Source organism: Chiloscyllium plagiosum, chromosome 28 (genome assembly GCF_004010195.1).
Source record: "Chiloscyllium plagiosum isolate BGI_BamShark_2017 chromosome 28, ASM401019v2, whole genome shotgun sequence".
NCBI lineage: Eukaryota > Metazoa > Chordata > Chondrichthyes > Orectolobiformes > Hemiscylliidae > Chiloscyllium > Chiloscyllium plagiosum.
This window is the reverse complement of record NC_057737.1, coordinates 31,265,091-31,288,890: the sequence shown is the minus strand read 5'-3', so window position 1 is coordinate 31,288,890 and position 23,800 is coordinate 31,265,091. Positions and strand designations below refer to the sequence as shown.

General features: G+C 40.6%; 1 protein-coding gene across 3 annotated transcripts in view; it reads left to right on the top strand.

Moving 5' to 3' along the window:
* The window catches only part of tyw1 (tRNA-yW synthesizing protein 1 homolog (S. cerevisiae)), a 124,539-nt gene that overhangs the window by 65,974 nt on the left and 34,765 nt on the right, over positions 1-23,800 (top strand). The window contains exon 14 of one of the 3 annotated variants that reach the window (XM_043718612.1): positions 19,028-20,098. The exons of the other annotated variants lie outside the window; for them this stretch is intronic. Within the exon in view, the coding sequence (XP_043574547.1) occupies positions 19,028-19,078 (51 nt within the window). The 3' untranslated portion in view covers positions 19,079-20,098. Of the gene's footprint in view, positions 1-19,027; positions 20,099-23,800 lie in introns of those variants that run through there. 3 annotated transcript variants of the gene reach the window in all.

The following is a 23,800-nucleotide window of genomic DNA, read 5'->3' as shown; positions in this document are numbered from 1 at the left end:
GAGGGAGAAACTTGATGTCTGTGTCGATATGTGCAATCTTCTTGGAGATCCTCTCCACTTTAAGCCAGCGGTTAGTGGTGTCAATAGTAGTCATAATTTGGAGATGCCATTTTTTTCTGAGTTTTATCAGGGTGGGACGCTGGCTCAGTGGTTAGCATTACTACCTCACAGCACTAGGCACTTGGGTTCGATTCCACCCTCAGGCAACTGTCTGTGTGGAGTTTGCATTTTCTCCCAGTGTTTGTGTGGCTTTCCTCCCGGTGCTCCGGTTTCCCCCCACAGCCCCTTACATGTGCAAGTTATGTGAATTGGATATTGTAAATTGACCATAGCCATCAGGAATGCGTAGGTTAGGTGCATTAGTCAAGGGAAATGTAGAGTAGTAGGGTAGAGGAAGTGGGTCAGGGTGGGATACTCCTCGGAGGGTTGGTATGGACTTGTTGAGCCAAATGGCCTGTTTCCACACTGGAAGGATTCTATGATTGATTACTCTGAGAATTAATACTTGACTTAATCACAAACCTTTCTAAAAAAAACTTTATTAGAAATCCAATCTCAATTTTAACTGAGATCATACTTTTTAATTGTCCTGCTAAATAATTGCCATATGTTAGAGATGTAAGAATAATACCCACTTGTGATTTGAAAAAGATATTTATGCACTAGTGAAAAGACAAATAGAGTCATTTAGATGTACTGCATGGAAACAGACCCTTCGGTCCAACTCATTCAGCCAACCAGATATCCTAAATTAACCTGGTCCCATTTGCCAGCACTTAGCCCATATCCCTCTAAACCCTTCCTATTCATATACCCATCCAGATGCCTTTTAAATGTTGTAATTGTACCAGCTTCAACGACTTCCTCTGACGGCTCATTCCATATAAGCACCATCCTCTGCATGAAAATGTTGCCCCTTAAGTCCTTTTTTAAATCTTTCCCCTCTCGCCCTAAACCTATGCCCTCCAGTTCTGGACTTCCCCACCCCAGGGAAAAGACCTTGTCTATTTACCCTTTCCGTGCCCCTCATGATGTTATAAACCTCCATAAAGTCACCTCTCAGCCTCCAGCGCTCCAGGGGAAGCAGCCCCAGCTGATTCAGCCTGTCCTGTAGCTCAAATCCTGCAACCCTGGCAACATCCTTAAATCTTTTCTGAACCCTTTCAAGTTTCACAACATCTTTCCTATTGCAGGGAGACCAGAACTGAATGCAGTATTCCAAAAGTTGCCTAACCGATGTTCTGTACAGTCGCAACATAACCTCCCAACTGCTATACTCAGTGCTCTGTCCAATAAAGGGAATCGTACCACACACCACCTTCACTATCCTATCTACCTGTGACTCCGCTATCAAGGAATGCACTCCAAGGTCTCCTTGTTCAGCAACACTCCCCAGGACCTTAGCATCAAGTGTGTAAGTCCTGCCGTGATTTGCTTTTCCAAAATGCAGCACCAAAATGACAAAAAGCAGTGGACCCAGCACTGATCCTCATGGCACATCGCTGGTCACAGGCCTTCAGTCTGAAAAACAGCCCTCCACCACATGTGTGGCACATTCCTGATGAGCTTATGCTCGAAACAACTATTCTCCTGTTTCTCAGATGCTGCCTGTGGGTGGCACGGTGGGTGGGTGGCACGGTGGCACAGTGGTTAGCACTGCTGCCTCACAGCGCCAGAGACCCGGGTTCAATTCCCGACTCAGGCGACTGACTGTGTGGAGTTTGCACGTTCTCCCCGTGTCTGCGTGGGTTTCCTCCGGGTGCTCCGGTTTCCTCCCACAGTCCAAAGATGTGCACGTCAGGTGAATTGGCCATGCTAAATTGCCCCGTAGTGTTAGGTAAAGGGGTAAATGTACGGGAATGGGTAGGTTACGCTTCGGTGGGTCAGTGTGGACTTATTGGGCCGAAGGGCCTGTTTCCACACTGTAAGTAATCTAATCTAAAAAGGCTGTGTTTTTCCAGCACCGCACTTTTTGACTCTGGTACACCACTGGTCACAGGCCTCCAGTCTGAAAAGCAACCCTCCACCCTCTCTTCTACTTTTGAGCCAGTTCTATATCCAAATGGCTAATTTTCCCTGTATTCCACGAGATTTAACCTTGTTTACCTGTCTACTATGAGGAACCTTGTCAATTGCGGGTGGCATGGCGGCTCAGCGGCTGGCACTGCTGCCTTACAGGGTCCCAGGTTAAGGAATCTAATCTAAACGCCTTACTGAAATCCATATTGATCACGTCCACCGCTCTGCCCTCATCAATCCTCTTTATTACTTCTTCAAAAAGCATAATCAAGTTCGTGAGATGTGATTTCCCCCGCGCAAAGCCATGGTGACTATCCCTAATCAGTCCTTGCCTTTCCAAATACATGTACATCCTGTCCCTCAGGATTCCCTCCAACAACTTGCTCACCTCTGAGGTCAGGCTCGGCGGTCTATAGTTCCCTGACTTTTCCTTACCATGTTTCTTAAATAGTAGCACCACATTAGCCAACCTTCAGTCTTCCAGCACCTCAGCTGTGACTATTGATGATACAAATATCTCAGCAAGGGGCCCAGCAACTCTTCCCTAGCTTCCCACAGAGTCCTAAGGTCCTGGAGATATGCCCACTTTTATACCTTTTAAGTCATCCAGCACTTCCTCTGTAATATGGACATTTTTCAAGATGACACCATAAATTTCCCCACATTCTATATCTTCCTTGTCCTCCACCATAGTAAACACTGATGGAAAATAGTCATTTAGTATCGGTTCAACACATAGGCTGCCTTGCTGATCTTTGAGGGGCCCTATTCTCTCCCTAGTTACCCTTTGTCTTTAATGCTTTTTAAAAACCCTTTGGATTCCCCTTTAACCCTATTTGCCAAAGCTTTCTCATGTCCCCTTTTTGCCCTCCTGATTTCCCTCTTAAGCATAATCCTACTGAGTTTATACTCTTCAAAGGATTCACTTGATCTCTGCTGTCTCTACCTGACATATGCTTCCTTTTTCTTAGCCGAAACCTCAGTTTCTCTAGTCATCCAGCATTCCCTACACCTACCAGCCTTGCCCTTCACCCTAACAGGAACATATTGTCTCTGGACTCTCGTTACCTCATTTTTGAAGGCTTCCCATTTTCCAGCTATCCCTTTACCTGCGAACATCCACCCTCGATCAGCTTTTAAAAGTTCTTGCCTAATACTGTCAAAATAGGCCTTTCTCCAATTTACAATTTCAACTTTTAGATCCAGTCTATCCGTTTCCATCGCTATTTTAAAGTAAATAGAATTATGGTCGCTGGCCCCAAAGTGCTCCCCCACTGACACCTCAGTCACCTGCCCTGCCTTATTTCCCTAGAGTAGGTCAAGTTTTGCACCTTCTCTAGTCGGTACATCCACATACTGAATCAGAAACTTTTCTTGTACACACTTAACAAATTCCTCTCCATCTAAGCATTTAATATTATGACAGTCCCAGTCTATGTTTGGAAAATTTTAAATCCCCTACCATAATAACCGTATTATTTTTGCAGTTAACTGAGATCTCCTTACAAATTTGTTTCTCAATCTCCCTCTGACTATTAGGGTGTCGATAATACAATCCCATTAAGGTGAACATCTCTTTCCTATTTCTCAGTTCCACCCAAGTAACTTCCTTAGATGTATTCCCAGGAATATCCTCCCTCAGCCTTGGAATCATTTGAAGAACAGCTAGAAATTGCATAAGAGGGAATGTAGGATCTTTATGGAAAGCTGAGCTGAGATTTGACAAATGTTTTTCGTATTTTGTGACTGGGACTTATGATGAGCTGGTTGGCTGTGAAATTGAAATTTCGGAGTTCGTTGATGAGAAATTTTGGTTTTTAGGTTTGTCCAAATAGTCTGTACAGATGTTTTTCCTTTTTGTTTCTGGCAAGATCAGCATTTGTTGCTCATTCCTAATGGCCTTTGAACTGAGCGGTTTGTTGGGCCATTTGCAAAGGGCAGTTAAGAGTCAATCACAATTTTATGGATCTGGATTTACATGTAGGTTGGATAAGGACTTCAGTTACCCATGTGATTTATGCAGTTACATGGCTAAGGATTTTGGTTTACGAGATGGATTTTTAATGATAATCCTCGATCACCATTATTAAGACTAGCTTTAAATTCCAAATTTATTAATTCGCTTTAAGTTCATTGTTACCATTGTGACAGTTGAACCCCTGTCCCCAGCACAGCATATTAGTCAGAACCTCTGGATTACTAGTCTAGTGACCTAACCTCTTCATCTTACTTTCAACGTATAGCTAGTCTGTTGTTTACTAGCTTCCAGTTTGTGGGATGTTCTGAGCAGATCGATTCACAAATGTTCTTGACTATTGGTTTTGAACACTTTCACAGAATTGCTCTTTTCTACATTATTATTCTCTCGATTTGCTTGCAGTTGATCATATCCACCAAGCTATTCAATCTTGATACTTTCCCATACAATAATTCTCATAGCTTTGACCATTAGGAAACCAATTAGCTAAACAAAGTTTGGATACACAAATGTTTTGTGCTCCACTTCATTTGAAACTAGTTGTCCTGTGCCCTTGCGTCCTGAGAGAAATTGGCTGTTTTGACACCTCTATTTCAGTGAATTTCTTTCAGTTATAAGTGAAAGTTGGTTGCTTAAAAGAAACATTTTATTTGGGGATGACATGGTATAAAATGTTTATCTAGAATAGAGAATTCACCAGGAAATTAAAATTGGAATCTGATGCTCGTGCGTTCTCCAGTGTGGAATCTGTGCAATGTGGATAAGTGACATGTGCCAGGTAATAGTCTTGTTGAACAGCAGAAAGCCAATTGTCTTCCCATAACAACTATTGAGAAGCCCTTCACCATCGGTGTCTTAGGATCACTATTGATCAGCGATTGAACTGGATCAATTAAATCAGTACCATAATTACAAAACCAGGGCAGATGCTGTCTGCTGTGTCATTTCACTTTCTAACGCCACAAAGTTTATCCAGCATAGAGTCATAGAGTACAGCATGGAACAGACCCTTCAGTCCAACCTGTCCATGCCAACCAGATATCCCAACCCAATCTAGTCCCACCTGCCAGCACTTGGCCCAAACCCTTCCTATTCATATACCCATCCAAAAGCCTCTTAAATGTTGCAATTGTACCAGCCTCCACCACTTCCTCTGACAGCTCATTCCATACATGTACCACCCTTTGTGTGAAAAAGTTGCCCCTTAGGTCTCTTTTATATCTTTCTCCTCTCACCCTAAACCTATGCCCTCTAGTTCTGGACTCCCCGACCCCAGGGAAACGACTTTATCTTATCCATGCCCCTCATGATTTTGTAAACGTCTATAAGGTCACCCCTCAACCTCCGACGCTCCAGGGAAAACAGCCCCAGCCTGTTCAGCCTGTCCCTAAAACTCAAATCCTCCAACCCTGGCAACATCCTTGTAAATCTTTTCTGAACTCTTTCAAGTTTCACATAGGAAGGAGACCAGAATTGCATGCAATATTCCAGCAGTGGCCTAACCAATGACCTGTACAGCTGCAACATGACCTCCCAGCTCCTGTACTCAATACTCAGACCAATAAAAGAAAGCATACCAAATACTTCCTTCACTATCCTATCTACCTACGACTCCACTTTCAAGGAGCTATGAACCTGCAGTCCGAGGTCTCTTTGTTCAGCAACACTCCCTAGGACCTTACCATTAAGTATACAAGTCCTGCTAAGATTTGCTTTCCCAAAATGCAGTACCTCTCATTTATCTGAATTAAACTCCATCTGCCACTTCTCAGCCCATTGGCCCATCTGGTCAAGACCCTGTTGTAATTGGAGGTAACCTTCTTTGCTGTCCACTACACCTCCAATTTTGGTGTCATCTGCAAACTGACTAACTTGTACCTCTTATGCTCGCATCCAAATCATTTATGCAGATGACAAAAAGTTGTGGACCCAGCACCGATCCTTGTGGCACTCCATGATCACAGGCCTCCAGTCTGGAAAAACAACCCTCCACCACCATCCTCTGTCTTCTACCTTTGAACCAGTTCTACATTCACGAGGTACAAGTAAAGAATGTAATGGAGCGCTTGCCCCTCGTGGATGGATGTAACTGTAATAAAATACAAGAAGCCCCATATCATCCAGGCTTTGTTTAATTGGTGGTCCTGCCTTATCTGCAGTATATGTGCAGGAAACACTGGGTATTGGTTAGCTCAGTTGACTGGGCAGTTGGTTTGTGATTCAGACGATGCCAACAGCACCGGTTCAATTCCTGTATCAACTGAGAACACCATGTAGGTGGCTGCCTTCTCAACATTGCCTCTCACCTGAGCTGTGGTGAAACGCAACACCAATCATGTCTTTATCACTACTGAGAAAGCAGCCCTTCAGTTCTTGGGTACTACAGTGATTTTATGCTTTTTGCCCTACCTGTGATGCATGCCTTTTAGTAATACAAGCAGCAATGACATGGGAGCCTGATTCATTCATCATAGAATCCCTACATTGTGGAGGCAGGCTGCTTGGGCATTCAGGCAATATGTACTGACTTTGCTGTATCGCACTGCCACTGTTATCTCCATATTCTGCAATTCCTTATTTATCAACGTTCCATGAGCATCATAAACACAGATTTCAGTGTAAGGAAGGAGGCTAAAGACCATACTCTTCTCAACTAAAGATGAGCAATAAATTAGCTTACTCTGTTTTTGATTGGGGTTTTCTGGAAATACAATCTGGTGGCAGTAGCATACTAAAAGATTATCAAGTGGTGCTAAGGCACTGAGATCTGACAAAAAGTGAATGAAAAATAATGGGCTTGATAAATATTAATTTCGCGCTGAAGAAGACTGTTTACAGAAAGGGACATAGCACAGGTGGTACAGGATCAATTATGGATGTGGATGTGTATGGAGTTCCTCGTTGAATTTTTATCAAAACCATTCAAACCCCTGGACACATCTAATTTATCCCTACCATCTGTTTATTAACATTCGGAAAAAAAATCACAACTTGTACTTTAGTTGAGAATCTGTGGCGGCCACGTAAATTAGGGTGTTGGCAAATATTTTTAAATAAAATCCTGCCATTTTGCAGTCCTCCAAAAATAAATTTCCTGGTGAATATATCTTTTAATATGAGAAATTACAAATTTACAAATGAGTGATACTCTTTGCTTTGAATGTTTTGCATAATCTTTCTATATTTGGCTTCATGATCCTTCATTCTTTGTTCACAGCATGGATCCTTGTACTATTTTCAACATAAAGTTAAGTTTCATTATTTTTAATAAGTTGAGGGCAAACATTTTCCTGTGTGCTATATAGACAAACATGTTTGAGTTCCATCTGTTGTCTGTTCAAACAGCGCAAACGTTATATCCTGAATCATATACTTCCATTCTAGGGTCATTTCCATTACTTCTAATTGGTGGGTTAAGAGGGTCTAACTTTACTAAGAGGCTTAAGGTATAAATATACAAATTTATTGATAACAGGAATTTAAAATGTACTAATAAAGAGTAAACCTTTGGTCTAATTCCCTACCAATGAATGTATAATCAAACGTAAATTTTCTTTGGCATTGTCACTGTGAGAACAGTTTTCTAGCTCCGTTCAAATGAAACCCACAGGAGAACGATTCATATCTTTTGCTGACAATATTGGGCATCTATTCCTATTGCTCTTCCCACTGCCTGTCCAATGTAGAATAAAGATTAATTTATTATAAAGAATATTAAGCGGCTGAGTGGCCTACTCGGCACCTACTCCTTATGACCTTGTATCTTCCTATTAGAATTAAGATGCAGAAAGGCACTAGTTGTGACTTTTTCTGAAAGCAAATGTCAATATTTTAATTGCTGAAACCAGTGAAACAGGGACAACTCTCTACTAAATTAGATATTTTTGACCTTTGAAGAAAATCAAGTTTTTTGAAGAAAATGGAGGTGGAGAGGAGAGAGAAATCGGGAATAAAGGTTGAGGAAGGAGAGACTGGTTATCTCTTACCAGCTGCCATCAGGAAAATGAGGGTCAAATGGATGGAAGTTAAGAATGTGATAAGTGACAGTGAAGCAAGTGGAAGCTAGTAATTCAAGGGCTGATTGGATATTTTAAATGGGACATTTTAAAGGATATACAGTGAGAAATCAATAGCGTAGGGATCAGAGGCAAGAACAAAGAATGAGTGACAGGCAGGATTAAAGAGTGCAGCTGAAGTGGAAATGTTCATAGCAATCTCATGATAAAATAAGAGCTTCTTGTACAGCCACCCTTCCACTGGGTAGCTCCATGTTATATTGTTGGTGTACTACTGTCATCAGTTCTCCTCAAGTTTTAATGATTTTTGCACAGGTTTTATGTTCATCGCCATGCTGTTCTTTTCCTGTTATTAAATATAAACTGTTATTGTAAGTCCCTTTCGAAACTGAACTATTAATACATGAACTCTTTTGAAATCTTCTGAACTTTTGTCATACTAACTGCAGTTTGTAACTTGTGATTGATGTTTGACTCTAATACCTTAAACTACCCCATAAAATAATTCAATTCAACTTGAGGGTTGTACAATGTGTCTTGAACACAAATCATACTAGGAAATTAACCTTGTTCTGCAGTTTTTACAGTATGCAATGTGGATATAAAGTCAATGGTATACCTTAGACAACCTGGATTAAGGTATATTTTAACAAATGGCAATAAATTCTTTATCTAAGCCATTTATATTAGCACTGTTTGAAATTGTATATGATAAATAATGTTAATGTTTCACTATTCAGTTAATCAGCTATATAGTTGATATCCAGGCAAAAGAACCATGACAAATTGCTTTTAAAGAATTTTACATGACTAATGTTTGATAGTGCAGTTATGAAAATGGTAAAGAGATGAAGAGTTTCATGTTCAACCTAGCCTTGCTGTGAGCAAATCTAAACAGCAGACTTTGGAAGAACTTCATGCTGATCTGTATTGTCTAGTTTAAACCTGGTAATATTTCATTGTGTAATGACAACAGGTTGAAATTCAGAATTCTGTTTTATGGTTAATCCTATTTTTCATTGTGTGTTAGTGCATTTTATTACTGCATTAGATAAAACAAATCTTCATGGTTTAATGAGTGGTATTTAAAGAGGATTATAAAACAGTTTAAAGCAATTGATTCTTCACACTGATTTAGGTTTCATGCAATATATCACCTGTTGCCAAGCTGTGAATAATGAAGACTGTGGTTAATGATGTTTATTATTCAAAATATTCAGAAAACTGGGCAAAGTAATATATGGGTCATTTTCAGGTTGGCAGATTGTCATTGATGTGACACAAAATTCCGTGTTTGGTCCTCAGAAATTTATAATCTGCGTCAGAGACATATCCAAGTTGTTAATACTGTAGATTCAAACCAAGCTGGTCAAACAGAAACCAGAAGGACCAGACTGTTCTTGTGCAGCAATTTTCTTGACTATATTAGTCACTTGTCCAAGTCCAATGTTTCCTCCTTTGTGTATCTTGATACCAATTAATATGCCATTACCCATAGTGGGCGGCACGGTGGCACAGTGGTTAGCACTGCTGCCTCACAGCGCCAGAGACCCAGGTTCAATTCCCGACTCAGGCGACTGACTGTGTGGAGTTTGCACATTCTCCCAGTGTCTGCGTGGGTTTCCTCCGGGTGCTCCGGTTTCCTCTCACAGTCCAAAGATGTGCAGGTCAGGTCATGCTAAATTGCCCGTAGTGTTAGGTTAAAGGGGTAAATGTAGGGGTAGGGGTGGGTTGCGCTTCGGCGGGTCGGTGCGGACTTGTTGGACCGAAGGGCCTGTTTCCACACTATAAGTAATCTAATCTAATTTAACCTTAATTGCTTGTTATCAGTGCCAGCAAAAATATCATTTACTATTAATATGGTCTTCCAGCAAATAGTGATTCTTTTCTTCCTTCCAAGTCATCTGTAATTCTACCATCTTAACCTTGATCATCTTGCCCAGCTAACAGTGCTTCCACAATTTTTGTGATGTACTAATTTTCAGCTCTATCGCAGCATTCTTGAAATAAGGCGTGGCATTGCTGAAAGAAATTTGTTCCTTATTCACTTCTGGGTTTAGTCAATTGATCTCCCAATTGCCACTTAGCACCTTTCTTTTACAGCTTCATTAGTAATACCCAACCTCTATCACTGAAACATTTTGTTCAGGTTCAACTCTCAGTACCATACCTGAATATTAAAGAGCCATAGTGCTAGCTTCAAATGTTTTTTTAAAAAAATTGTATAAGACAATAGTTAAATTAGAATTGGATATGAATTGCAATTTTAGGCTCTTTCTTACAAGAGGAAACAAAGTGGAAAAATTGAGAGAAAATTCACTAGGATGTTATCACAGATGAGGATAATGGAAAAGTGGAAACTTGAGTAGTTGAGCTTTTCTTCAAATTGGAGCGAAGATGTTTGAAGAAGATTTTCTTTCAGGCTATTCTAACATTATGGTCTTGAATTGCATGGTACTGAATGGAAGCGCAATATTGAAATGAACAAAATGACCAGATGGTGTTTTAGTGGTGAAGCTTAACAGGTAAGTGTTGGCTTTTACACAGCAAAACATCTCTGCACTTAAATAGTGTCTTGAGATTCATTATGTCGAAGTGAGAAAGTGAATGGAACCATGCTTAAAGTATCATCTGAAAGGCCACATCTCCGAATGCAGCACTCGCTTCTTACTAAAATGAAGCCATCCAGTAATATCTGCTTTACTGCGTAGAACTTAAACCCACAAAAGTCTGACTGCAAGGCAAATGCCACAATTAACTCAAGGCTGACACCTTGTTGTAAAAATCTGTAGATATTTCCGTGCCACTTATTTGCACACATTTATTTCCTCCATTTTTGTTATAAACTTCTGAAATAACTGCACACAGGTTGGTACCCTGTCACTAAATCACCCTTTATTTACTTGTGCGCAGTGGACTGGCTATGGCTAGCCAGCTTGGAGTCCTACACAGAACTGAGGAGATTCTCATCTCTTGGTTATGTTAGTCAGCCAGGGCTTTCCTGATTGCCCCAGATTAACAATCCCAATCAATGAGCTGGTAGTCAACGAGATCAACCTGGTTCTAATTGCTACAATTTCTCAGCTTCAACAACATGTCTCTGAGTCAATTGCATTATTTCTTGCATTAATATTTTAAATATATATATATATATTCTTGACCGTCATGCATGAGATGTACTTGGTGCAATGCATGCGTAGATGCTTTTTTTCATGATGCCCCTTTATCCATTATCTTTGGAGAATTAATTTAGGAGTTGAAAAAAGAATAAACTAGGAAGTAACCACTTTCATAACCTTCTCATTTTGAAAATTTTGCCTGGTTACTGGTTAAGGATAAAGTAGGATAATCATATTTTGTTGCGAAGAATACTTCGAGGCATTCTGATAGTATTATAAGCACAAGTTATTATAACTATTTATAAAGAAAAACTTTCACGTGACTTTCTTCTATTCCTTTCCTCCTTTTGTTCGGGAGTGTGATCTTGGGTTGGTAAAATTCAGCATGTTTTGTCAACATGTGTTACTAAACACCTTGGTCTTGTGCTCTTTCTAAAAATGCAATTCCCCAGCAGTCACAAGTTTCTAGCACATCTCAAGTGAGACAGCAAGCCTAGGATTAGCAAATACTCTTTTGAGTGCTGTATTGTGTGGGATGTTCAGCACTTTTTCCCACCACTTTCAAGAGGTGGAAATAAGCATGGCATCAACATATTGACTAAATTAAAAGGCTTATTTCTATCTAACAGAGAGCAATAGTAAACCATAATAAGAGTTCAAGATTTAAATACTGTACAATAAAAATAAGATCAGCCCTCATTGAATTACATAACATAATTCCTATTGTTTGGAAACCCAAAGTTGATCTCATGTTATGGGGATATTGACAGCACGTGGATTGTAACTGTTGAAGAAGATTTCATGATTTGATGTTATGTAGTTTATATCTGCAGGAAAAATGATGAATGTGTTCTCTAAACTTGTGTTGGAAAGTCTCTAAAGTTAAACCTGCCAGTCATCCATGATTAATGGCACAATGGTAGGGACTAATGAGCAGATGCTCACACATCATCTTGCTGCTGCATGCCTGCTAATACTGTAACCATACATAATATGATTCACAGTTTGACAAAGCTCCTTTGTCCTGAGAAAATGTCCAAATCAATCAATTTGACTGAATCCCATACTCTCCAGGCTAATTTTGAAGCTGGATAAGCAAAACAATTTATGTTTTGATCTGAGCTATTTTAGAGGTGTATCAGACAAAATTTCAGACTATTTTATAAGTATGAGAACAGTGGTCAATTATCTACACACCTGGAAGTTTCTATCTATTGCTTTACCCTCTGTTAAGTGAAACTGAATGTTTATCCCTAAAGAAATGGATATGAAACTGTTTATTTAGTTTCACATTTGCTTATATCAATCATTTCTTCTGTTTACCCTGCCTAAGTATCAAATAACTTCTAAGTCAAGGAAATGTTAGTAAGTCAGTTTGCTCTAATATATGCTTAACAACTTTATTAATAACTTTTCTGGTTTTAAATAAACTAATGGAGTTTAAACCCTGATGAGCAATTTATTATTCGATTATTAACATGGTGAACTGCAGTAGAAATCTTCATGCTGAGGAGGCTCATTATGCTTGAACAGTCAGTAAGCAAGTTATTCCACAGCTGAAACAGTGATTAACAGCCTTAAATCGTGCTAAAGTCTATGAGACAAACCTTTTTGCCTTTATTTCAGCATCTGAGTGTGTTGAAACTGCAGCTTGCTGGGAAATCTCTATCAAGAGGTTAGTTCAACTCACTTGAGAAAGACGCATGATCAAGATTTGTGCCAGATCGAGAGCAAGGGAGGGAAGTCAAAGGCATGTTGTCAGAATGTCCACAAATATCCTAAATTGGGACACTGCAGATCTCTTAATAGAATTTAATGTATTTAAACAATGTTCAGACCTATAGTTTCCAGATACAAGAAAACAAACCATTAATATTTGCTTGACACTTGGCGCAAAGGTCTATTACAGACTTTGTGCCAGTATTAACAACTGAAAACATAAAGTATTCCCAAAAGATATGACCAAATTGCAGTTTGATTAAACTTCCATGTTCATCCCAAGAATTCATGTCATTTTGATAGAAGCCTATAGAATCCATAGAACACTTTGTGAGTAGATGTAGAGAAAAAGTTTATTATGTAACATTTCACTTGGAGAGTTGCGATCACATCCACCCCCATGGACACTTTCCAGAAAGATTTGCTGGACAAATCTATGGCACCGAAGAGCTTTTAAATTATGGGGCTAATTATGAAGCCATCCTCACAGGCTGATGAAACTTACAAGTCCTAAGTACAAACTCAGCAGTTGATGCAGTTATGAGACCATCCTGTCATGACAAGACATGTGGAAGGTGTGGTCTTCTGCACCAAGAAAATACCCAGCTTTCAGTCATTTTTCAGGGGACGTGCAGAAAAAAAGCCTTTGACAGGGCAGTAGATCAAAGGTTGATGCGGCTACAAAGAGCTGAGCTTCAACACAAACAGAGAGCACACAGGAGAAATACCTTCAAATGACAGTAACCCCATCTGAAATCCTGCTAGAGGCTTATAAATGAAGTAATCCACAAATCAGAATCTGATATGTATAGGTTGAGGCAGATTGGTGAATATGTGTTTCACACAGTCAATCTCAAGAAAAACCTCTGTCATGATACTGTCAAAAATGTTTGCAACAAGTTAAACTATCTGTCCTCAAAATCGATGACTTCATTATTGGCTAAGATAGAGGGGTAAATGCCAAATACCACCCCAATGAATTGCAAAAAAACATGTGCAGACTTTGCAATCCAAGACAAAATGTGCAAATGTAAAACTTGTAGCATACAGCAGCTCAGCAATCTCATGTGCAGAATCAACATTGCTGGAGTGCAAGCACAGTCAAGCTGCCAGAATGCCACATATGTTGTACATTATAGAGACTGTTAGACCAACAATTGCAAGTATACCAGCATGCCATGTCGTTACACCAGTCATAATCATGGAATCAGTCAGCTGTCAGAACAACAACAAAAATTACAGCAGACCATTCAAGAAACACTTGAACTACATGTGAAAGAAGACTGGAACGCTTCACTATTTTCTGAATTCATAGAATCTTAGAAATCCTATAGTGTGGAAGCAGACCATTCAGCCCGTTGAGTCTGTACTAACCCTCTGAAGAGCATCCTTATCCAGACACACACCCTCTCCTTTATCCCTGTAACCCTGCATTCCCCATGGCTAATCCACCTACCCTGCACATCTCTGGACACTGCGCAATTTAGCATGACCAATCCATCTAACCTGCATGTCTTTGGACTGTGGGAGGAAAATTGAGTGCCCAGAGGAAACTCATGCAGACACAGGGAGAATGTCTGTGTGGAGTTTCACAGTCACTTGAGATTGGAATTAAATCCAGGTCCCTGGAGCAGTGAGGCAACAGTGCTAACTGCTGAGCCACCGTGCTACATGTAACCACTGAGTCCTCATTTCCCCCTTAATCAATTGGTAGTGCTAAATGCTGTATTCTGCTGTCGAAAGAAAAATGAAATTCCATGGGAAAGGTTGAACAATGAGGTTACTCGAGAATATCATCTCTCAGATGATGAAATCTTTAGGGGATACCTCTCCTTAGCTTTCAAAGATTAATCAAGAAATAAAGTGGAGCGATGCTCCAAAGACTCTGTATCATAACTCCAACGGAAAGATTGCTGGATTGCAGGAAGATATGGAGCAACATCTCGCATGTAAAACACATCAAGCTGAGCTTAGTAGCTTCAGAAATGTCATTTTGAACTCCATGCAGTGCTGCTGCAGAAAGAAGTGGGGCTGCACAGTGCACATGACAAGGAGTTGCAAATCACCCAAGACATTTCTTTTAGAAATAAATGCAGCCTTCCTCTTCCCAATGCTCATAAACCATTACCACCTCCCAGGTCTGACCTGACTGATGAAACCGTCACCTACTGTATCTGAGCAGTCATTCTCTCCCTACATGACCTCACTCAATCCATGTCCTGTCTTCTGCCAGGCTGCCCCCCCACCCCCTGTGCTCAATATCCATTCCTCCCCACTTTCTGCTGGACCTGATTCCTCCTATTCCAGCCTAACCTAAATACTGTATAATTTCCCTGCCCTCTTGCCACTCTATTCCCTTCCTCCGTATACCAAGCTGTCACCCTTTCCCACCCTAACAGGAGTTCAACTTTGCACCCGAATGCCTATCCTCTGCCAACATGCCCAGTGTCCCATATTCCCTCCCCAACCAGAACTGCATTTATCTGAACCCTATCCAGGTGGCACTCTTACTCATCTAATACCCTACATTCCCAGCGCCCTAACATCATATTTACCTAACCTTGCCTTTGACAGTCAATGCTGAAGTGTTGGTCAAGACCTTTAAGTTTCAGAATACAGCAATTGACTGGGGTTAAAGAGGACCATAGTTTGCTTTCCTCCAATCATTCCGTGCTGCGAAAGAACTGTCAGAATAGGAGTAAGAATCCACATTTCTGAGGATCCTTGGGTGCAGTGTCCTCTGAGAAATGTAAAACTCCCTTCTTTCATTAAACAAAAAGGCTGGAGTGGTAATGACTTCCCAGAAAATCTGGCCCAAAATATTTTACTATTTTAAATTAACTAACTTACAGTTAGAGCACAGCAGTTCAGGCAGCATCCAAGGAGCTTCGAAATCGACGTTTCGGGCAAAAGCCCTTCCAGCACCACTAATCCAAAATCTGATTTCCAGCATCTACAGTCATTGTTTTTAACTTACAGTTAGACCATCCCTATAAATTAATTATTAGATCATTATCGTTATTCTGACAAAAATGATCAAATAGCTGATTTTAAAGATGTTGAGAAATAAATTTTAATCAGGAAAACAGAGCTAACTGCCCAGCTGTTTGATTTGATGCCATCGAATCTTGCATCCGCTTACAGGGTAAATGCAGTTTCAGTTAGACAACTCATCTTAAAGAGAGCACTTCTGCCAGTGAAACACTCCCTCAGAGCTGCATTGGACTATCAGCCTGGATTTTTGGTGTCTGGAGGTAGGAATGATATTAACTGATTATATATGATACCAGGATGAACAAGTCCTTCAGGAAAGTAGGGCAGACAATTTGGAGGACAGAAAATAAAGGATTTTAAGAAATCCCGTGGAAGTGTAGGGCAAATAGCCCCTTGAATCTTCACCACCACTCAGTGAGATCATGATAAATCTAACCTTGACCTCGACTGCACTTTCCAGTCTGTTTATTATAACCCTTGACTCCCTTGTAGTTCAGTAATCTGTTTCAGTTTTGAACACATAGGTATGGCAGTAATGTTGAGAAAATGGAGACATTTTTTCTTGAAAAATGTACAGAATCTAAATCATTTTCTTATGATATCCTATCTCCCATTGATAAATTCATATCATATGTTAATATTGAGGATAAATTCTGCATATCTGCCAATACAAATAGACAGCACCACTGCAGACTCCAAAGTCACTATTTAAGACCTCTTTCCACCACCCCCTGCTTCCAAATTCTGCTGATGTTAATGTGGTCAGTCAGGTTTTATGTTCCTGACTGAGCCGAATGAAAAATGTCAACATTGTACTGCACTCATAACTTGTGGATAATTTATCTTGGATTTTCAATTCAATAGACTTTTTTTTAAAAAAATGTTGAGCGCAGCATTAAAGAAATGTACTTTAGTCTTAAATGGTGAAAAATGTCAGGTTCTTTTTTAAATGAAATAGAAGTCTTTAGTAGTTCAAACATTATTTTCCCCTGAATATTGATGTGTTGCTCACAAGGTGCTCATCACGTTCGCCAAAATGTAGAGGGACAAAGAATGTCATTTTGAAAAATTCAGTTTTGCAGTTGCAGAAAAGGTCAGATAACAGCTTTTTAGTTCTCAAATTTGAATGACAAATCTAGTGGATACAGAGCTGTCTGACTAATGTTTGTCATCAGTTAAAAAGTTTCAAACCTTTGGTTTTTGATGGATATGTTGGCAGATTGCACCCCATCTAATGCCTTCTCATTTTCTTCTGGGGCCACTTGATCTATTCGTGCATATAACTTAAAACTGAAAAGATATGAAATGTGAACATGGACTAGGTTCATTCAATCCTGTTTTCAATATACATATCTAAATATGTACAGAGGAACCTCAATTATCTGAACAAGATGGGCGGGCACTGTTTTGTTTGGATAATTTATTATTCCAATAATTGATTTTACCTTAAACGGAATCCATGCTGATCTATAGCTGTGCTGTACTGGCGAATTTATTTAAATCTATAATTTTAATATATTGAGTGCAAGAGGACACATTTCACGTGATGAACAAAACAAAGCAATGATAACATGAGAAAAAGGCAGTGGTAGCTACCATTTGGCAAGGAGTGGTGAAGATAGCATTAAACAAGGTCCCGACCAGCTTCTACGATTGCAACTGCATTTGTCAGTTTACCGGAACACAGTCTTGTGATAGAAAATGGAAGGACTGCCTTACACATGCATTTTCGTTCTTGGCCTTTTTTTGTTTGAAATGAACGGCCTAGTAAAGTGATGGGAATATCTGTGCAGTAATGTAAAACACTTATATTTGCAAAGGGCTGTGTAACAGCCCTTACTATAAAGAAATCCAGTCGCTGATGCTTGAGCTGCTTGTGTTTCTATGTTTTTTTGCCAGCATTTTCGCATATTCTTCAGTACAGGTAAGTCAAATACACTTACCTCGTTGACATAACGTTTTGGCGGGATCTTGAAATCATCTTCGAATAATCCAAAATTTGGATAATCGATATTCGGATAATTGAGGTTCCTCTGAACATACATACACAGTTGATAAGGTCAGGTTCTGATGGTAGGTCATCAATCTTTCTTGGACCTCAAATGCTACTTGACCTACTGAATATTTTCAGAATTTTCTGGTTTTATCTATAGTGTTTTGCTTCCCGGAGTTGTGTGTTGCCCAAAATGTATGTTTTTTTTTTTCATTCGTTCATAGTCATAGAGATGTACAGCATGGAAACAGACCCTTCGGACCAACTAGTCCATGTAGACCAACTTTCCTAAATTAATCTAGTCCCGTTTGCCAGCTCTCGGCCCATATTCCTCTAAACCCTTCCTATTCATATACCCATCCAGATGCCTTTTAAATGCTGTAATTGTACCAGCCTCCACCACTTCCTCTGGCAGTGCATTCCATACATGCACCACCCTGTGTGTGAAAAAGTTGCTCCTTGGGAGCCTTTTAAATCTTTCCCCTCTCACCCTAACCCTATGCCCTCTAGTTCTGGACTTCCCCATCTGTGGGCATCGCTGGCTGGTAAGCATTTATTGCCAATCCACAGTTGCCCTTGGGAAGGTGGTAGTGAGCTGACTACTTGGACTGCTGCAGTCCCTGTGCTGTAGGTTGACCCACAATGCCCTTCAGCAAGGAATTCCAGGATTTTGATCCAACAACAGTGAAGAAACAACAATATATTTCCAAGTTAGGATAGTGAGTGACTTGGAGAGGATTTGCAGGTGATGGTTATTCCATGTATCTGCTGCCCTTGTCCTTCCAGGTGGAAGTGATCATTAATTTGAAAGGTGCTGTGTGAGGATCTTTAGTGAATTTCTACAGTACATCTTACAAATAGTGCACTGCAGGTATCAAGCATTGGTGGTGGAGGAACTGGATGCTTGTAGATGTAGTACTAGTCAAAAGGGCTGCTTTGTGCTGGATGGTGTCAAGCTTCTTGAATGTTGTTGAAGTTGCACCTACTCAGGTAAGTGGGGATTATTCTATCATACTTCCTGGCTTGTGCCTTGTCGATAGTGAACCGGCCTTGGAGAGTCAGGAGGTGAGTTATTCACCACAGTATTCCTAGGCTCTGAATTGTATTTGTAGCCACTTTATGCAGAGATCTACATTGTCTGGTCAAATGTTGCTTGCTACTCGTCAACTCAAGCCTGATTATTTTTCAGAACTTGTTGGATTTGAGACTATGGACTGCTTCAGTACCTGAGGAGTCATGAATGGTGCTGAACATGGTGCAGTCATCAAGAAGCATCTCCAGTTCTGATCTTATGATGGAGGAAGGTCATTGATGAGACAGCTGAATATGGTTAGGCCTAGGACGATACTCTTGACATAAGCTAAACAAAATGGTCTGAAGTATTTATGAAACTTATGACGAAAGATCACTGGAATTAAAACATTTCTGTTTCAAGTGCTGCCAGACTTCCTGATTTTCTGCAGCAACTTCTGTTTTTGTTTCAGATTTTCAGCATCCATGGTTCTTTGCTTTATTTTAGTAATGAGCTATTATGATTTAAGTTTGCCTAAAAAATACTGAAGGGGAGCATGGTGGAAATTTTGAATACTCTTAACCTCTGATTAAAACTTTGCTATTCTGTTGAATACTTTACCATTGAACTTGTATGAACCAGTGTAATCTTTTGTTCTATAACTGTTTCAATCTCTCTTTCTCCCTAAACTTTGTATCATTAACAGTGCTGTTACAATGTTTTTTGTTTTCTTTTGTGTCTGATTTTTAGATGTTTTCCTTTATAGTGGACTATAGTTGCACCATCTGCAGCAACATTCATTATTCCTCAGGTACTGAAGCAATCCAGGGTCAAATCCAACAAGTTCTGGAAAATATCCAGGTTGGGTTGACAAGTAGCAAGTAACATTCGATCAGACAAATGCCAGGCAATGTAGATCTCTGCAAAAAGTGACTGCGAGTGCAGTTCAGAGCCTAGGAATACGATGGTCCACCATCTTCAAATATGCAGCGACATATTAAGCACTCAAAAGGGATGTAATGTATTGCATTAAGCAGATACTTTACAAAAAGACAGTTGTGGAATGTAGTCTTGCATAGATTAATCACCAGGAGGGCTGTAGTAATTTGGAAGCAAGTTAGAACTCTTTTATAAGAGGATAATTTAAAAACTAATTAGTTAAAATAAATTTAATATATCTAGAACATGCAATGAGTATTGAGGCCATATTATAGTAGCTTATTCAGTAGTACCGTAATCAGCACATCACCATGTGGGGGACAGCAGATGTTCTTAATTACATTTAGCTCTTTTTATTGAGCCTGTGTTTAACTGTAACAAAGTTACTGCTTATGCGATATTTTCATTTGGTCAAAAAAAAATTCAAACAAAACTTGATTGCAGTAGTGTTATTATTAGGCTGCTGAAGCATTGAGAATCTGTTGTTTCTTCCTTGTCTCTCACACTCAATTAAGTTTAAAATATTTTTCATGTTTTATCCACAATCAACCCCACTGCATCTCCGTCCTGATCCAAGGTATGACCTTCAGGCACTTCTGTTGCTTTTGCACTTTAAATATTGCTTGTCATTCCCCAGTTTTTTTTTCTTGCATACGTTGTATTTGAGTAAATCTACATTAGTTTCCTCTGTCAAATCAAAGTAATGAAAGGTCTACAGTTCTAGATTGTAATGGATAGCACTTCCATGATTTACTTTTAATTCCTAGGTAAGTTATGAATGCACCACTGCCCATGTATCACAGACAAATCCCTTTAAAGATGACAAACTGGACCTCTGAGCTTAACATTTAGAAATCTTTATTCTGGGGTCATATCAGAAACAAATATAAACCAAAACTCCCTCCAAGATAAAATAACCAATATTAGTTAGTTGTAACACATATTAGCATCCAGTGATTTTTGAGAAGATTTGTTGCTCAGGTTGATAAATATGTCAGTTAGTTTGTTGAGCTGGAAGGTTTGTTTTCAAATGTTTTGTCACTATGACTAGGTAACATCTAGATTTAGATGGGATCTAAATCAAAACTATCTCTAATTTCCATACATACAGACAAAGAAGGACACCACTTTGACAGGGACAACACACACATCAATTCTTAGAGGCATGGCATTCTAACCAGAGCTCCATCAATAAACACATTGATTTAGATCCTATCTACTTTCCCTTGGCAAAAAAGAACCGGAAATGACATCACCCACCTTAAGAAACCAAGACCTATAAATGGAGAAGCGGGACATAGCACCAGTACTTCACCTGAGACTCTCACTTATGATATTACCTAGTCATGGTGATAAAATGTCTGAAAACAAACCTTCCAGCTCAGTGAGCTAACTTATATACTTGCATTAGCACCCACTCTAACAAGATCCACATTCTCACAAAACAAAGTTAAAAATCACACAACACCAGGTTATAGTCCAACAGGTTTAATTGGAAGCACAGTAGCTTTCGGAGCGACGCTCCTTCATCAGCTAGACAATATGTTGAAGGTGTTGGCCCCTGTGTTCTCTGTCTATTCCATGATGTTTAGATTGATTCTAATCTAAAAAGTAAGATAATGGATTTTTACACGAATGCATGCAGTTTTTGAGCAAAGTAAAATGTAACCTTGCAAGTACAAGTTCACCCCACAAATGTATGTGGGTCTTTGTCTGTGTGTGTGTCTGTCTGGGTTGGGGTTTGTGAGTGTGAGAAAGTGTGTGTGTGTAGTGAGTGCAGAGTGTCTTAAGTCTGTGAGGGGGTGCATGTGTGAGTGTGGGAGTGGGTGTGTGTGTATAGTGCAATGGTGGTCACCTGTAATGTGACATAAACCCAAGGTCCCGGTTGAGGCCCTCCCTATGGGTACCGAACTTAGCTATCAGCCTCTGCTGCCTGTCCCGAAGTCCGCCTTGGAGGATGGTCACCCGAAGGTCCGAGGCCGAATGTCCTGGACCGCTAAAGTGCTCCCCAACTGGGAGGGAACACGCCTGTCTGTTGATTGTTGTGAGGTGCCCATTCATCCGTTGTTGTAGCCTTTGCTCGGTTTCCCCAATGTATCATGCCTCAGGGCATCCTTACCTGCAATGTATAAGATAGACAACGTTGGCTGAGTCACATGAGTAGCTGCCATATACAAGGTGGGAGGTGTCCCCACGCGAAATGGTGGTATCGATGTCCACACTCTGACACGTCTTGCAGCGTCTACTATGACGGTTGTATGGAGTTGTCCTGAGAGCCGGGCAGCTTGCTATGCACAACGATCTGTTTGTGGTTTGGCGGTTGTTTAAAGGCAAGTAGTGGAAGTGTGGGGAAGGTCTTGGTGAGGTGCTTATCCTCATTGATAATGTGTTGCAGGTCATGAATAACATGGCGTAATTTTTCAGCTCCTGGGAAATACTGAATAACGAAGGGTATCCTGTCGGTTGCAGCACGTGTCTGTCTCTTGAGGAGGTCATTACGGTTTCTTGGCACGTCGGAACTGGCGGTCGATCAGTTGGGCATTGTACCCCGTTCTTGTGAGGGCATCCCTGAGTACTTCCAGGTGTCTGTCACATTCCTCCTCATCTGAGCAGTTCCGGTGTACGTGTCGGGCTTGTCCATAGGGGATGGCTGTTTTAATATGTTTTGGGTGGAAGCTAGAGAAGTGTAGCATTGTGAGGTTGTCTGTGGGTTTGCGGTAGAGTGTGGTGCTGAGCTCTCCATCCTTGATGGAGATGCATGTGTCCAAGAATAAGACAGATAGTCGAGAGTAGATCATGGTGAGTTTGATGGTGGGATGAAACTTGTTGATGTCACTGTGTAGTTTTATCAGTGACTCCTCGCCATGGGTCCAGAGGAAGAAAATGTCGTCATGTACCTGGTGTACAATGTTAGTTGGAGATCCTGCACAGAGAAGAAGTCTTGTTCGAACCTGTGCAGAAAAATGTTGGCATATTTGGGTGCAAATTTGGTCCCCATAGCTGTTCCGTGTGATTGGATGAAGAACTGGTTGTCAAAGGTTAAGACGTTGTGATCAAGGATTAAGTGGATGAGAAATCCGTAGTGTCACGACAGAAGTTGGAGATCCCCTGTACAATAGGTTTCAAGATGCCTTCCACATAGTCGGAGAGATTCTCACATAGGGTCCCATTGCCCGACACAATGGGACGTCCTGGTGCGTTGGCTTTGTGTACCTTTGGAAGGTAGTAGAAGTCACCTACACGAGAAGTACATGGGTTGAGGGCACTACACGAGAAGTACATGGGATGAGGGCACTAAGGAACTCTGAAGGACTGGATTCAAGTTCTGATTAGTGTGTTTAATTTACGGGTGTGTTCTTTGGTCGGATCAGCTGGTAGTTGCCTGTAGTGTTCCTGGTTGTTCAGTTGTCGGTACACTTCCTTGCAGTAATCTGTTCTATTCTGAATGACAATGGCTCCTCCTTTATCTGGTGGTTTGATGACAATATTGTGATTGGCTTTGAGAGCCTGGATGGCATTGCGTTGTGAACAGATGATATTTTGCTCTACCTTGTGGGTACGGCTGATGAATCTGGCATTTATATATTTCCTGACGGTTTGATCATACATGTCAAGCCCAGGGCAGCGGCCCTCCGGTGGGGTCCATGTTGACACCTTCTTTGGTCGCTCCTCTACAGATTCCTGTGATGACTGTTCCAGTTCATCAGTGGGCTCATTGGGATCACTGCTGATACCTTGAAAGAATTCCTGGAGTTTCATTCGTCTGATGAACTCTCCGTGTCTGCTGTCAGAACCAACGGGTCCATTTTGGTGGTGGGGTAGAAGTTGAGACCCCTACTCAGGACTTCAATCTCTTCCGGTTGAAGGGTGTGGTCCGATAGGTTGATAATAGACTTCCCCGCAGTGATAATGTTGTCTACTGTGGTTCCAAGGTGGGCTTTGCTATTACTGGTGAGAATGCCAAGCTTCTCCAGTTTTTTGTTCTTGGCGTGCATGTACGTGGTGTAGTTT